General features: G+C 41.9%; 1 protein-coding gene across 2 annotated transcripts in view; it reads left to right on the top strand.

Moving 5' to 3' along the window:
• Window positions 1-16,656, top strand: part of LCP2 (lymphocyte cytosolic protein 2) — a 60,571-nt gene that overhangs the window by 41,656 nt on the left and 2,259 nt on the right. The window contains exons 6-19 of one of the 2 annotated variants that reach the window (XM_030572282.1): window positions 1,192-1,229; window positions 2,298-2,481; window positions 3,511-3,593; window positions 5,361-5,430; window positions 6,557-6,640; window positions 6,781-6,806; window positions 6,898-6,917; window positions 7,022-7,126; window positions 8,166-8,196; window positions 9,319-9,331; window positions 10,619-10,754; window positions 12,690-12,739; window positions 14,017-14,120; window positions 15,595-15,678. In XM_030572282.1, coding sequence (XP_030428142.1) covers window positions 1,192-1,229; window positions 2,298-2,481; window positions 3,511-3,593; window positions 5,361-5,430; window positions 6,557-6,640; window positions 6,781-6,806; window positions 6,898-6,917; window positions 7,022-7,126; window positions 8,166-8,196; window positions 9,319-9,331; window positions 10,619-10,754; window positions 12,690-12,739; window positions 14,017-14,120; window positions 15,595-15,678 — 1,028 coding nt within the window. Of the gene's footprint in view, window positions 1-1,191; window positions 1,230-2,297; window positions 2,482-3,510; window positions 3,612-5,360; window positions 5,431-6,556; window positions 6,641-6,780; window positions 6,807-6,897; window positions 6,918-7,021; window positions 7,127-8,165; window positions 8,197-9,318; window positions 9,332-10,618; window positions 10,755-12,689; window positions 12,740-14,016; window positions 14,121-15,594; window positions 15,679-16,656 lie in introns of both variants that reach the window. The other variant, XM_030572281.1, reaches the window with a different exon arrangement.

Genomic DNA, 16,656 nt, shown 5'->3' with positions numbered 1-16,656 from the left:
TTAAAGCACTATAATAAAACCCTCTCCACGAGTATGTGCAAAGATTTCATCCCCAAAGTGCCAGTGTAAACACCTTGCTTGCTTTTATTGCTGCAATTGGCCTCTGGAGGTGTTCCACAATGCCTGCAATGACCTCTCTGCTCATTGTTTTTAACTCAGCAGCCATGAAGGCATGCACCCCTCCCCTTTCAAAGCTTCATTCTGACAGCTGGTGTGGAGTGATGATCTGCTGTGGGACACAAAGCAAATCATTAACATGGAATGCTCCTGCTGTCTCCCCCAGTAAGAATATAATGGCAGGCAGGCAAGCTCTGTATGCGTGTGTGTGTATGTCACACACACACACACACACACACACACACACACACACACACTAACTATGTGCTGTGCAGAGCCAGGGAGGGAGGAGGGGACTGATGTCGGGGTTTTCCCCTCCCCCTGCCTCAGAACAGGTTGCTTTGGACAGCTGTCTGAATTTAGGAGACAGCAAGCCGACTCAAAGAACAGGAGTGCTTACGGCACCTTAGTGACTAATGCACTCACTCTCCGGCAACATACATTGTCTGTCTCCTTCCTTGTCCCCTCCATACTCACACTCTCTGTCACACACTCTCTCCCACACACTTCAGTTGAAAAGCAGCTAGCAATCTAGTAGAATGCCCATGGAACAATGAGATTGAGAAACCTGCCTCATGTGACGCTGTACCTGCCACATGAGGCATTACAAACCCTTCCCAAAGCACCCTGAGACCAGATGCACGGTGGGATAGCTACCACAGTGTGTTGCTCTGTGTCATTGCAAGAGCTGCTAGTATGGATGCACTCCAATGATACAAGGAGCATAGCAAGGACATGCAATAGCGGTTTAATTAAAATACTTTAATAAAAGTGATATAACCTTTGGTGAAAAAACTTGGCAGTATAGACATAGCCTCGGTCACAGCAGAAATCATGATACAAAAGCGATGTTCAACTAATACCCTTCAACTAGAAGGTGACTGCAAATATGTGCACATACTTCCTGTTGGCTGCCATGGGAGCTGGACACATCCCTCTCCTTGGGCAAATTGGTCTATTATTTTGATTCTCTAATGGTTGCTATTTGTGAAGCTTAGTGCTTTACCTAATGAGGCTTTGGGACTTGGAAGCCAACATGTGCTAACAGGTCCACGGTTATGTTTTCTTACACAGGATACGGTCAAGAAGAGGAAGAAGGCTGGTCTTCATTTGTAAGAATCATGTTTTAGATCACTTAACACTCAAAGCAGATTCTCTGTTCCCTTAAGCGCTATCAATTCCTGTGCTATCCACTCCCAACAGAAGGGGAAAGAAGAGAATGTGCTGGGAGTTTCAAAAGCACCCAGTGCTTGCCTAATTCAACACCCTTGAAGTCAATGGGGATTTTATCATGGACTTCAGTGGGAGCAGAGTTAGCCCAGTCCTCAGCATTTTTGAAACTTCCCCCTCTAGGTTAGTGAGAAGTTACACTGAATATTACACCATTTACAGATCAGCGACAAGTTCCAGATCAGGGACAGCACATCCCTGCGGCCCCTTTGTCTGCAGGTACCGCTCCCCACAGCTCCATTGGCTGGGAACAGAGAACCCCGGCTACTGAGAGCTGTGGGGGGGCAGTTCCTGTGTATGGTCAATGTCAGCAAAAATGATTCGTGGCCCACAGTCAGATTACCCTGATCAGCTGCATGTGGCCCTCAGGCCACAGGTTACCCATCACTGTCCTATCAGATCTCACAAGCTATACCTATTTGGGCTGGGTCAGAACCACATAGCTGCCTGCATTAGGGGCTACAAAGCCCCTAACAAAGACCTGCTTTCTCAGGAAGGAGCATTAAGGAAGAGTGCACCACTGAATGATTGCCCCAGCTTGGTGCTAGGAGGCACCTTTTGACATCAGTTGTTGAGATATAAAACTGAAGTCCTGTACATCCTCTTACTTTCTTTAATCGTAATGGCTTAGGAGATGGGTCTGGTATGAGACCCTAGAGAAACAAAACAAAAAAAATCAGCTAAGTAACTTTCTCTGTTAAGCTTCCTCTGGAGTTCCTATTGTAAAAAGATATTCTTTTCCTATCCTAAACTGCTGTGCAGTGTCGTGCTCTATGTAAATATTGACACACTCCATCACTTCATTTGATGAAGGGATGAAACAATCCTTGCGCACCAGTGATAAAATTTGGTATCCTGCACGATGAAAGACACTACCATATAAAAAACACAATCTCATTGCATTAAGTTATGTAGTATCTAACTGTCTGTTTTTCATTTGCATATGGCAGGAAGAAGATGATGATTATGAAAGCCCAGATGAGGAACAGGAACAAGACGCCGACTATGAATCACCAACTGATGAACCAGGACATGACAGTGATGATTATGAACCTCCTCCGTCCAACAATGACGTAGCACCCCATAATGTCATATTTCCTGCCAAGTCAATTCCAAGCAACACTGAGTACATAGGTAACTAGAGCAAAATGTAATTTTGGAAGGGATGGGATATTTTAGGGAATTGGTAATAGAATATAGAGCCTTTCACTAGACCTGTTTGTGCATTTTCTAAATGTCTTTTCATTGAAAAATACAAATTTGTGAAAACTCTGGAATGTCTTCCAAGACTGGCAACTAAGAGAAAAAGCATTAAACTTCTGGTCTTACCACATTGAGGTTTAGTCATATTGAAGGGACAGTTTAGGAGTTCACTTTGCTGGATAGAGGCCTTATTAGTTGTAGGCAAAGTAATTAAGCCCATGAGCAGTCCTAATGAATATACATGTTAAGTTAAGCACATGCTAAAAAAATGAGTCATAGAAAGAAAGATGCCAGAAGGTTTGTTTCTCTTTAAAAACACAACAAACAAACAAACAAACCCCCCAAAAAACAGGTTACTGAATTTTGCCCTGGTCTTCAGTAGAATCAAGACTGGGACTTTAGTTTGGGATCTGCATCAAGATAAACACACATTTCCCCTCATGTGTTACACTATTTAACTAGTGCAAGATACAGTAAATAGGTGTAAGTATTAAAAGTGTATACCACTTCTGTGTGGAGTTGACTTGGTCCCAGAGTATATCGTGCATACATTTGTCATTTTCTAGTTCTGATTCTCCATTGGCCTACACCTGGGAGGTCATTTACTTCAGTGCAAAACACTACCATCTGGATTGGTGTATTTTATACTTACTGTGCAGTGGTGTGAATGAATACATAAAGTGCAGGCCGACAGAGAACTGAGCCTGGTATGTGTGCACGCAATACCAGAGTGGCATTCAAGTCATTGGGCGTAAAAAGGACACAAAGAAAAACAACTTGCCAGAGTCACTATGGATTTACAGAGATGTAACACGGCAAAATTAGATTCTTCATGTAATGTAAAATTACATAACCATAAACTAAACTTAAGAATGAAGATCTAATGAGAGAGAAAGAAAATAACCTTTTTTGTGTGTTTAACTGTTCAGTTTGTGATTTTTTTTATTTTTATTTTTTTAGATAGACCTACAACTACTAGACCATCTCCCCAGCCTCCTATTCCACCACAGCGACCTGGCCCATCCCCTGTACCAGCATCATATGTGGGTAGAGGCACTCCTGTATGTTTCTTTTCTTAAAGAATACTTCATTTGTTTCCTTTGCATTATCTTCTAGAAGGCCCAAGTATAATTCCATATCCAACATAATGATTGTGTGTGTAGAAAGAGGAGGAAAATTATTTTGGCTGTAAGAATAATTATTTTTTGCTAAAATGATGATTTTTTTGTGAAACAAATATGTGGAAATTGTTTCATATTGCAATGTTGCCATATACACTGGCAATTAGTGACCATTTGCTAATTCTCAAGAAAAGTGTAGACTTTGAACACCTTGTTTAAGCAGTACTCTAGCTTTCCCCAAGAGGGCTTGATCTTGAAAACCCTCACTTCCACTGGCCGTCCTGTCAGGAGCGGCGAAAGGGTTTCTGACGCCCTAGGCGGATGGCCATTTCACCGCCCCCCGTGGGTCCGGTGGACCTACCGCAGTCATGCCGGAGGACGGTCCGCTATTGGAAAGGCTCCGGTGGAGCTGCTGCAGTGATGCTGGCGGGTGGTCCGCTGGTCTAAAGGCTCCGGTGGACCTGCCACAGGCATGACTGTGGTAGGTCCGCCGGAGCCTTTAGACCAGTGCACCGTCCGCCGAAATGACTGCGGCAGCTCCACCGGAGCCTTTCCAATAGCGGACCGTCCGCCGGCATGACTGCGGTAGGTCCACCGGACCCGCGTGCTGCCCCCCAGCAAAATAGCGCCCCCCCAAAATTCTGGCGCCCTAGGCCATTGCCTAGGTCGCCTAAATGGTAGCGCCGGCCCTGCGTCCCGTTGAATTTGGCAGCTCTCCATGGAGCGGGAAGGGTTTACAGGATCTGGTGCTGAATGAGATGGAAAGGTAAGAGCACTGAAATGACTCAAAGGCAGCAAGCAAAGTTAAGGATAAAGAACTGTCATTGCCCTCCCCTGCTGAAGGCTGGACAGTTTTCTTAGATACATTCAGAATTCGTCAACATCCACTGGGTTAACAGAACTACCCTTTCCCTAATTTGGCAGATTAAGGCTTTGATCATGCAAGCACTGAGTTGGCTATACAAACTCTCTGTATTCCAGCACAAATGTGCATGAAAGCTATACATGGATACAAGTAAAGCTAATCAGTAAGCACCAAACTCCCTACTGAGTGGTATGAAGTCTGCTGTACCTCTCACCTCCATTACTTGGGAGACCATATAATGAAACTCCAGCAAGAATAGGTGTGTCTGAGGAAACACAAGCTTAAGTGCAATCACCTTCATCGTTTTCATGAGATACTCAGCAACACATTCCTATCTTTGGTCTCAGTCCTGCCACTGGGAACCTGACAGCCCCTGACAGTGCAGATCTCTCCTTAATGCAAGACTAGGCTCCTGTGCTGTCCTTGGTCTGTGCATCTCTTTTGACCTTGAATTTATATGCACAAAAATCTGCATCAGGAGTTAAGCAAGACTATTCTAGCTACTCCTCCCTCCTGCCCCTGACATGCTCCCAACTCGCCCTGGAATGAACTCTGCACTAAGGGTTTCCTGCAAAGGGGCAGAGAGATAACAGAGCCAATGTTGCAGTTACCAGAAAGGCCCTTTTACCTGATAGTATTCTGCAATGGGTGTGTGTGCCGGGGGGACACCCTAATGGCTCTTCGGGCTCTAACAGATGCTCAGGTTGACAGCTGTGGCAAGGTGATTTTGGTGATGTATTCAGTGGCCAAAGAGGATAAGATGAAAATCCTTGAAGATACATTTAGAGAAGACTTTAATCACTTGAAAAAAACATTTGTTTTAGATGCCACCTTACCCTCCTCCATCAAGCAATAATGATGTGAATAGAGAGAAAAGTGCCAAGCCGTTAAAACGTAAGTGAAAATATTTGTCTGGGTTTTTTTAAGCTACAGCATAATGCATATTTTCACGGTCTCCAGCTAGAGCTGTTAGTCTCTCTATCTCCCTGTGATGGGATGCTCTACTCACCGCTGGATGGCACTGCCTCCTGGTAGTGCTGGGAATTTGTTCTGCCAGGCCAATGCTCCTTCTGCAGTTGCATTCTGTGTCTCTTAGCCTGCAGCCCCTCTCTGGCTTCAGGAGCTCCTGCTTATTCTTCTGGAGCATCAAAGTCTTCTAGCACAAATTATCCCAGGCAAATCACTTTTCACTGCCTGGTCTGTGCCACTTCCCCAGTGGCTGGGAGGGGAACCCAATCCCATCTTCTACTCCAGGTTCCTTCCCAGGGGTCATCTCATCAGCCACTAAGGTATGCCCTATCCCACACCATGCTGCTTTCCCCCAGGCCTCTCTTACCTTTCTGATCCCCCCCGGTTTGCCAGTCCAACTTCCTTCCTTACAAAATCTCTCCCAGTCTTCTGGGCTTTATGCAGGCTTCTCCTACTCCTGCCCAGTTGAGTCTTGTCTCTAATTAATCCCTGCTGCCTGGCTCCTCCTCCAGGTCCAGCCTAGGCAGTTAATTGTCCTACCTGATCACCTTAACTCCTTCAGGCCTTGTGTCAGGTGGACACACCCCTTGCTGACTCCCCAAAAGCAATGAAAAAATATTTCCATTGATAATAATCAACATTTATAGATAAGCAGAATTTCTTACTTTGTCTAAGAACTTAAAGTTTGATTTAAGGATATTTATTTTTTATATTTTGACAATTTGTGTTTTAATGGTTATAAAGATTTAACTTTTTGAATGTCAGTGTCTAGCATCATTAATTAGTCTGACCCCACCATTGTCGACATCCCCCATAATTTTGTGCAACTGAAAATTTAGAATAAAATATTTTAAAATGCTTTAAAATGTTAATATTGTCCATCAACATTATAAACAAGCAAAGGCAAAATTCAGCCAACCTTAACTATTTATGAGCTTTAATTATATTGCTTGCAACTCTAAGAAGGGATATCAGATCATGACAGATACAATACAAAATAAAGGTGTGTTACTTGTATTAGCACAATATTTTACACAATATTTATGTTTAGCCCCAGCTCCTTCTATAGACAGACGTACAAAACCCCCACTGGATCGTCCTGGGCCGCCGTTTGAAAGAGACAGCCCAGCCGCAGGTCAGTATCTGTTCATGCTAAGTTCATTTTGCACCAGAAAAGGTATCAAAGCCAGGCCTGGTGAGCCTCCACTATTTCACAGAACTTATAATTAATTATCTAAGTTTTTTTTTTAAAGTGTTGTTTTTTATTCTTTTCAGCGAAGCGGGCAGTGTTTCCTGACAAGGTAAGAGGCCATTTGGTTGTTTTTTATTGTACCTGAATCTATTTTAAAACATACTTATATGCTCTTGTAACTTTTCCTTACTGTTTTACAGCTCATGGCACCACAACTAAGGTAAGACATTAGCCTCTGGGTGACATACACTATCAGTGCTACCAAATTATATTGCAGTGAAGAGCATTTGACCTTTGCTGAACCATCTCTCTCTTGTATTTTAGATCTCTTGGAGAACAATTAGCAAAGATACAGAAGCCTCCCATACCACCGGCTGATAAACATGAAAGAGGCAATCCAGTCCCTGGAAGGAAGCCACCACCCATAAAGTAAACATTTATTTTTAAATGTTAACACAACTATTTTTAACGATTTTCCACAACAATCTGGAAAACATAATTAGTCAATGTCAGCAGAGACACCACTGCCTAAGAGTGTTGCAGTGATGCCTACTTTATTGTAATGTGAAAAAGCCCTGCCTTTTTAACGGCCAAACACAAATACAGCAGGGCTTACCTCATCCAAAAGGCCACAGTTAAGGCCCAAAGTATGACTCACTTCAGCCAAGTTCTAGAGGGGAAGAGGAATGTTATCCATGATTCTCCCATCAGCTCTAGCCTTCTTCCTAGAAAGCTTCTTTTCTAATTATCTTGACTACCAAACTCAACCCCCAGCTCCATATCTCTTTTATGATATGGTGGAAGGAGAAAGTTTTCATTTATTCCCCATAATTAGGCCAGCTCGGCTACCCTGCAAATCCCTGAATTCTTGGCAAAAATCTTTAGCAAGAGCTGGCCTTTCTTAGGCAGCTTCTTGATAGGGCTGTGCTCCATATAAGAGAAACATACTATGAGGTCTGCTAACCAACCAGCAGTTAAAATAGTAGGAAGAGGGCCAGATATCTTCATACAAGCCTGCCCTCAGCTTGGACAGCGACAATTAATATCCATGGCAACAATTAATATTTTCATCATTCAGTTGAAGTTTAAGGCCAGATATTCAAACTCCATTTCTGTGTGACGAACACAGCAGGTGCACTATTTCACTTGAAATGTAGATCAATTAAGCCCCAACCATGCAATAAATTCCAGATGGACCGCTGAATCTCTGCAAAGCTCATTGCAGGATCAGGGCTTAGACATCCAAGTACCTTCTTGTGGCTGCAAATCAAGAACTTATAGCTAAATGAGCAAAAGAAATTGCTGATTAAAACTGATACCCATATTTATTTGTGTCTGCAAAAACTGACACCAGCTTAAGTCTCAGCTGAATACATGGACCACTATACATATGGATAGAGTGTCATTTTTTTCCCACACTTTCTACATCTAAAATTCACATTTGGTTTCTTCACCTACTTCATTTTAGGCAAAGTTGGGCACCAGAAAGAAAATATGATGTAAGTATATTTCAGAGCAAACACTATTTTACAGTTAGAAGATTTTAAAGTATGTGTTACAATAGAATTACAAAACTTGCTAGTAAGCTGGTACTTCTGTTTAACATGGACTAGTTCCTTTAAATACTCATGCAGTAGAACCTCAAAATTACAAACACCAGAGTTACAAACTGATCAGTCAACCATACTCATCACATTTGGAATCGGAAGACTCAATCAGGTAGCAGAGACAGAAAAAGAAAATATTGTACAGTTTATTACTGTGTTAAATGTAAACTATTAAAAATAAATGGATAGTTTAAAAAAGATTTTATAAGGTAAGGAAACTGTTTCTATGCTTGTTTTATTTAAATAAAGGTGGTTAAAAGCAGCATTTTTCTTCTGCATAATAAACTTTCAAAGCTGTATTAAGTCAATGTTCTGTTAACTTTTGAAACAACAACCATAATGTTTTGTTCAGAGTTACAAAATGTTCAGAGTTATGAACAACCTCCATTCTCAAGCTATTCATAACTGAGGTTCTCCTGTAGTTCCTTCTTACCACAGAGCTTCACTTTCAGTCAGTTTCCTTCACACAAATTTGCTCCAGGACAGTTTAATCCCTGGATATGTTATTTTAGATATTAGAGGCATGATAAAGAAAAGGCAGAGAGTCAAGGTCCAGATTTTTATTTTTAAAGTTACTAGTGATTTTGTATATCCCAGTTTTGGGCTCCCTGACTTGATATATCTTAAAGGAACCTGATTTTCGGAGAGTGTTGAACATCTGCTCTGGAAGCTATGACAATTTACCTCCACTGAAGTTCTGCCTCCTGACCTCTTTAAGCTGTTTCAGGTTAGGTGCCCAAAAATTGATGCACCTAAATCACTACTCACTTTTGAAAATCTAGACCCATGATTTCCTTGCCTCAGTACCACAATTACAAAAATTAATTTGATGTTTCACAAAGACAAATATATCAATGTATTTGGTAAATATAGGCAGCCCATTTTGAATTACCTGCATACTCAAAAATCACTGACTTTTCTATTGTAGCTTTTGTAAATAGATAATATTTTTAACAGTTATGATATTATAAACCTCTTAATGTTCATTGTTGTTTTTTTCCCCTCTCCCCACAGGAAGAGGATGAGTGTAAGTGATTAAATACTTTTACATTCTTTCTCTGTCTCATTCTCTCTCTCTGTTAAAAAGCTCAAATGAAACACTGAGCAGATCTATTTATAGTTACTATTATAAAATAAAAAAGGTAATACTGCATAACTTGACAGATTGTAGAAATCTTCAAAAATTTCACACAAAGTTAAGTAATGAAGCTACAAAAGACAGGATGTTGGAGCATATCAACAATTTCTTCCAGTCAGCCAGTTACAAGACACCAGTATTTCCCACCTGCATCTAAATGTATTACAATTTTATAACCATAAACTTACTATATATCTGTACAGTTATTTCCACTGAGCACCTAAAAAGCAGGAATGAAAACCTAGTGACCTCTTGATCTACTATAAGATAATTGGCCAAACCCTGCTTGCATTCTTCCAACATATAGTGCTATCAACTTCATGTGAGGATAGTCCTAATGACTTGAGAGCAAAGAGAGTAGTATTTGACTCAAATAATAATAACAGCCTTTATAAGTTACCCGACCTCATAGTCCCTGAGATGCTGTATAATGCTTTATTAAAAAAATAATGGATATGAACCAAAGCTGCAAAATTCACTTCTTGCTTTCCAGCATGCCAAAGTCTAAGGTTGACTATATCAGAGTTTTGGATCATCCCATTAAAAATTGAGGCCATTTACACAATTCTGATCTGAATTCACATTCTGAACCTCCACCCCTACTGACAGTTCATCTCAGGCTGAGAGCAGTGCCAAAGGAGAGCAAGTTTCTCATGCTATGGATCTTTGGCATGGTAGCTCAACTGTCTGCTGACCCATACAATGAAGATGGCGTCAGAACACAAATCCCTGAGGAGAAGGGTGCACAATACAGAAGTCTCAGATCCAGTGGTCAGCAATGCCATGGCAGAGAAAGCTGACTAGGAGGCTTTGTCTTTAATTTTAGTGTAATATTTTAGGTAATGGGGTTTCTAAAGCTGGACTATAGCTTATCTAATGTTTCAAAAGCAAACAGGATTAAAAAAACCTGCAAATTTTCTACTGAATTTTCCACCTTTAAAATGAATGCACAAGAATAAACTGTCTACCATCAATAAGTTCATATTCCAAGACCCAGTATATCGTTCTGAAGGTCATTTTAATGACTGATTGCTACATTGCTTGCATCTGATTAGATGGCCCTCTGCAATGTGATAGTATTAGTTCACTTCACCCCTCTTTACAAGCTGCTTTTACGAGTACCTATGGTAACCTCATGCTAATATTTTTAGCTAGCTTTACTTTTCTTCTTCACAGCAATCCCCCAGAGACCAGCAGCACAGCTATCTTTGCCTCCCTTCAACTCAAACACATTTCCTTCAAGGTCTGTCAAGCCACCACCTAAACACAGTCCTTCAGGATCCAACAGTATGCCTGGATCATATGCAGAAAGGTTTGTTGCACTAGTTATTGTCTCATTTATTTTGATCTATTACTTGTTAAGGAATGAAAGTGTATACCAGTGTTTCTCAAACTGGGACTGCCGCTTGGGTAGGGAAAGCTCCTGGCAGGTCAGGCCGATTTGTTTATCTGCCCCGTCTGCAGGTCTGGCCAATCACGGGTCCCACTGGCCATGGTTCTCTGCTCCAGGCCAATGGGAGCTGCTGGAAGCAGCTGACAGTATGTCCCTTGGCCCATGCTGCTTCCGGCAGCCCCCATTGGCCTGGAGCAGTGAACCACAGCCAGTGGGACCCACGATCAGCCGGACCTGCGGACATGGCAGGTAAACAAACTGGTCCAGCCCGCCAGGGGCTTTCCCAACACAAGCGGCAGCCCCAGTTTGAAAAACACTGGTGTATATGGTGCTGTACAAGACCCAAAAGAACACATGATTACTACCCAAGGAGTTTATTATCTACTGGCCAGAACCTTAGCTCCCTTCTGCTTGCTTGGGGCTGTTTCCACCATTTTAGGGGAATCCCCCAATTCTGTAAAGCCATCTGACCCAAGACCTTAAGTCTCTATATATTCCAAAGATACAGACAATACATATCAGATACACTAGGATACTCTTAGTTGTACATTAAAAGAGGATTATATTAGGACCTCTTTGGTATGAACTACAATTAGACTCTAATTTTGGATCCTTCAATTTTTGAGTGCCCCACTAAAGACATTTATCTATTTCTCCCATTCTTTGTCTGCCTTGTCTATAGAGATTGTAAACTCTTTTAGGGGCAGAGATTGTCTTAGTATACATCTGTACAGTGCCTATCTCAATGGGGTCCTGATCCCAGAAGGGAGATTCTAGGCATTACTGTAGCACTTGCAGTTCCCATTGACTTCAGCTGGAATTGTGGGTACTCAGTCCCTGTTTAAAAAAAAAAAGTCAGACCTTAGATGTCTACAGTTGGACATCCAAAAATTAGATGCCTCTTCTTAAAAGAATAGCCTGAGACACTATGGTAATATACATTTTAGTCAGAGCCTTTTTTGCAGTACCTCCAAAGAGAGGTTCATTTCAATACTGGAAAAGAGGAGCCCTTGGCAGTGGGGTCTTAGTGAGGTGAAACTTTTTGGGGAAAAAGAGATAAGATCTGATAAACTCATTGTTGCCTTTGGCTGCTGTCATTTTGGGACTGCCAAGAGAGCTGGTTTCAATTATAGAAATTTCTAACAGGAAGCGGAAAAGGCACCTATAGAGCTTATAACGAGGGGCTGAATAGTTCAGCAAGAGCAGAACAAACAAACTAAGCATAGATGAGGCTAGAAGTGTGAATTCAGTCACTAGTACAGCTCTTGCCAAGTTTTTGCACCTCCTGGAACTTGAATGCTTGAATGATGCTTGTTCTTCAGCCAAGAGGAAGGGAGGAACACACACAGAAGGGGGGAAGTTTGGGGGAAATTCCAGACTGAGTAACAGTTTGTAATTTTGCTTCATATACTCCCCTTATGAAGAAAGGGCTTGGGAGGGGGTCATGGGCTGGAAATCCAACAGAGATATAGGTTCTAGAGGGAAATTAGGTTCCAACTGTACTGATCCTGAAGTGGTCCCTATAGGAGTAATAGTGCCATGGGCTGTCCCTTGCCCCTTATCTCCAAGTGCCAGGTCTCAAGAAGAGTTAATACTGACCTTAATTACCATGTGAATTTTCATACGGGGAAGACTAGGATGTCTATCTGCCATAGGTGCTAAAAAGAAAGGAGAATGGAACCCTTTAGGGACATGCACTATGTATGCTTCCATCTTTGTACAGCATGTAGCACAGAGGGGCCCAGGTATGGATCTGTGCCTCTGGGAGCTGCCACAGTATAAACATTAAATAATATAATTATAGCAACATACCCTATGTGTGTTAAACTTCAATTTAATTGATTTCTTTAACAGTACTACCAGCCTTTCTTCAAGCGGATCATTACCATCACGCTTTCAGCTAGGTTTGTATTCTGTGAGCCTGGATTTCCACTCCAAACATAATGAAGTTGCAGCAGATGATATCTGTCATGGACGTTCAGCTTCTGGATTTAATAGCAATAAAAAACTATTAAGTACAGTGCTTAAAGTGGGTGGGTGTGGGGAGGAGCATACCCACCCAACCAGTGTAAAGAATGCATTTTATTTGCATATTAGATGCTCTGGTCTGTCTCTTTATTCCTGCAGCAGCAGCACCACAAGGGTCTCTGGAGGAAACACTTTAAGCATCGTTTTACCAGAACTGCTACTCCCAGATTACAATAGACCCCTAACTTTTTCAGATCACTTTAAGCATTGGTTAGCTAAGTTTTTTAGTTCATTTAGTCTATGTTTAAGGTGGGGCTTTTTGCCTTGTTAAATTTTGGCACTGCTGTCTATTTAGTTAAGGCACCGACAAAATGTGATATAAGTATTTGCTTCGCTAGAGCTACAATTTAAGAGCACTAGTCTCAGATTACTATCCATTGACTACAATGATTCTGAAAGTCCCATGTGATTATGTCATTCCAATAATGATTTGTGTGATGGTAGAGAAAAGCAATGAATGTTTCAGATCTGAATAATACTACACCAATACCTTGGCTGGTATGAAAAACATTTCCAAGGTGAAATTAAGTTTGTCTCAGCTACATATTTAATTGGCAAAAAATACTGTAATTAAAAATATGCAACATTGAAAATCATAATCTCTTGGCATAACATTCAACAATGTTCAACACTGGTAGCTGTTACCATTTAAACTGTTCAAGGTTTCCACAAAGAGAAAAAAAAAAGCAGCAATTTTTTTCATCTCTCCAATACAATTTTATAAACTTCTAGCAGGGCAACCTTGTGGTTTGTAACTGTAGAAGTTCAGATTAGCTGTAATTAGGGTAACTGAAGATACAGTCATAATTAAATTATTGAGATACAGTTCATCATCTGTAATTCCTATTTCAAATATAGTTGCCTTTGAGGCATCCATAGCTACTGAAGTTCCTTTAAGGCCCATGGGAGTGATCCTCATGTATAAGGAGGATGAATTTGTCCCATTACATAAAGAAATCTAGGTCAGATTCTCAATTACACTAAGTGGGAGCATAATTTTCACCCGCTGTACGGCCCCTTATGCTGCCTGAGTGGTATAAAGAGGCCTTGGTATAACTGAGAATCAAAGTCTTAAACTACACTCTAATATCTGCTGCATAGACTAAGTTTTATCTTTCTGTTTTTAATTTAAATTTGTTCTGGAACTTTAAAGGTAACATCAATAGAACTCCTTCAAAAGGCCCAGCAGATGGCAGACCTCCATTACCAATTCCTAACAGGCAGATTGTGCAGCCACCAAGCATGGATGAAGATGAGGTATAATAATATGACTCAGAGGTGGGGGTGGTATATGGAGTCAAGTGCCCCCTCCCCAGATTTTGCTTGGCCTGTGGGGGAGAGAGAAAGAGGGGCTCCCTTCTCCGACTGTACCTGTCCCGCAACATGCTTGGCCCATGTCCCTCAGAGCCAGTTCAGGCCAGGAGCAGAAGGGGTGGGACCAGTCACATCTCACACTGTCCACTCAGGGTCTCATTGCTCTGTGCAGTGTGGCTGCCTGAGAGAAAGCCCCTCTCCCCACAGCCCATTTCTGGCTCACTCAGCCTGTCCCACAGTGCTGAGCCTGGGTGGGGAGCAGCCCACCACGGCCACCACTTCCCAGATGGGCTGTCTCTCAGGCAGTTGCCGTGCTGCGTGCAGCAGTGACCCATAGCGACTGGCTTCAGCCACATGAGAAGCTCCTCACACAGGCCTGGTTGCCAGGGAGAGCAGCCAAACATGCTGGAGGGAAGGTACAGTGGAGAAGGACAGAGCACCCTCCCTCTCTCCCATTCAGGTAACCCTGGTGGAGCAGGGAGAGCAAGGTGGGGGCGCTTGCTCACCAAAGGAGACGTGGGGCAGTCAAACATCATCCCCTTTAGACTGTGGCTCCCAATATGGGGAGGAATGAATCATCTATGATGTGCAAAATGATTAGGATTAATGTCTGTAATAGCAAATCAACTAAACGTGAGACAATTTTTTTTCCTAAATTGGTTTTCTAGTCAGTTATTCTTTGGTATACATTCTTGCATTTGCTGTTGGTTTCCCTTGTGATGTCCAACCTTAGTTCCTTACTTGGTCTTCACCAAGCAAAAGAGGAGTGAAAATACAGCAAAACATGTACAGTGAAACAGTCAGAAGGTATGGTGAAGTTTACTAGACCACTTCCTGTCTTGCAAAGCTGCTCTGAAGTACCCTCAGATGCTTTGGACTCAATTCTCCTCTCAAATAAACCAACCTAAAACGGGTGAGAGAAGAAAATTTGGTCTCCATATTTCTTTGAAGACCACCTCCACTTAGCATCTGATTTTTGCTATTGCACTGAATAGTCATGTAAGACAGGTTTGTGTGTGCGTGTGTTTAGTGCTTGGGAGCCCACAGCAAGCCACAGTTTAAGGCTCTGCTGATGGTAAAAATAGGAGAGACCTAAGATGTCTGTGACTCATCTGGACATAACAAAGAAATGTCACAGGAAATAAAATATTTATCAAAATCCTAGAGTCCTCACTTCTCTGGTTTGCAAGGTGGCAGCATGTGCAAACGCCTTCAGAGAGTATTGGAATGATTAGATCAACTTAACAAGGTCAGAACTAAAAATGCTCATCCCTGCATCTGGAAATACACTACTTCCCTTTCCTCACCCCCATTTAAATTCCTCTACTTCTGTACATATATGTTTATAACATCGTATACATTAATTCACCGACAGCCAACTTTCTTCTCTTCCCCCCCCAAAAAAATAAAACAAAAGTTTCAAGATTCACTGAATGCAGAATGGTATGTTGGAGACATCAGCCGGCAGGAAGCAGAAGCAGCTCTTAGGAATATAAATAAGGTACAGTGTTAACAGTTACCCTTAAATGGATATAGAAATACTTGGCACATTGTTTAAATGGTTTGTGTCCTGATATATGTCTTTGCATTCATACAGAAAAAGTGAATGAACACAACTTTTACATAAAGAGATTCTAGTCCAGATTTTTTCCAATCACTATCAATGTACCTGCAAAATGTCATGGCACATCCTATATGTGTGGGTGGAGGGAGAGAGGTAGTGGTGGTGCATACGCTTGCACGTACACACACTTACACAAACAAAAAGTACTTACACAGCCCGATTAAGCATACAGTGTTCAGATTGGCAGTGCATTATCAGAAGGCTATTAAAAACTTGGATCAGTATAGAAGAGACTAAGCACAAATGGGCACCTGTCTTATAGTATTCTAAAACCACAGTTCACACATACCAAAGTCTGAACTTCTTGGGGGTGTGGTTTATTACAAAGAATACAACAAAAAACACAGATCAGCTCAGATCCAGGCTCAGCCGATCTTTAAGGATTATTAAGCCATACTCTAGATCATTGGTGGGCAAACGTGGGCTGCACATGGCCTCTCAGGGTAATCCACTGACTGGCTGCAAGACAGTTTGTTTACACTGACCATCTGCAGGTACGGGCACTCGCAGCTCCCAGTGGCTGTGGTTCAACTTCCCGGCCAATGGGAGCTGCAGGAAACAGCACAGACCACGGGGACCAGAGTGATACTATAACTTTTATATGTAAGATGGAGTAATGAGGGGAGAGCTTCACATGGTAGGGAGCTCAATAGAAATGTTTGTCTCCAGGAGGCAAGATCATCTATGTAAGAAACTTGCATCTCTCTAGCTAATCCACTTTTCCTAAAGATATTTTAAACCAGCACTCACTGGGAGGGGCATATTTCATTTCCTCATTTCCCTCTCATTCACTCTGATTCAGTAGGCCCCAATTCCCCTTATGCAGCAAGCTAGAACATTCCAAGATTGTCTAAA

Source organism: Gopherus evgoodei, chromosome 8 (assembly GCF_007399415.2).
Source record: "Gopherus evgoodei ecotype Sinaloan lineage chromosome 8, rGopEvg1_v1.p, whole genome shotgun sequence".
In the NCBI taxonomy this organism is placed as follows: Eukaryota; Metazoa; Chordata; order Testudines; family Testudinidae; genus Gopherus; species Gopherus evgoodei.
Note: the sequence above shows the minus strand (reverse complement) of the source record. Positions and strands in the feature narration are given on the sequence as shown.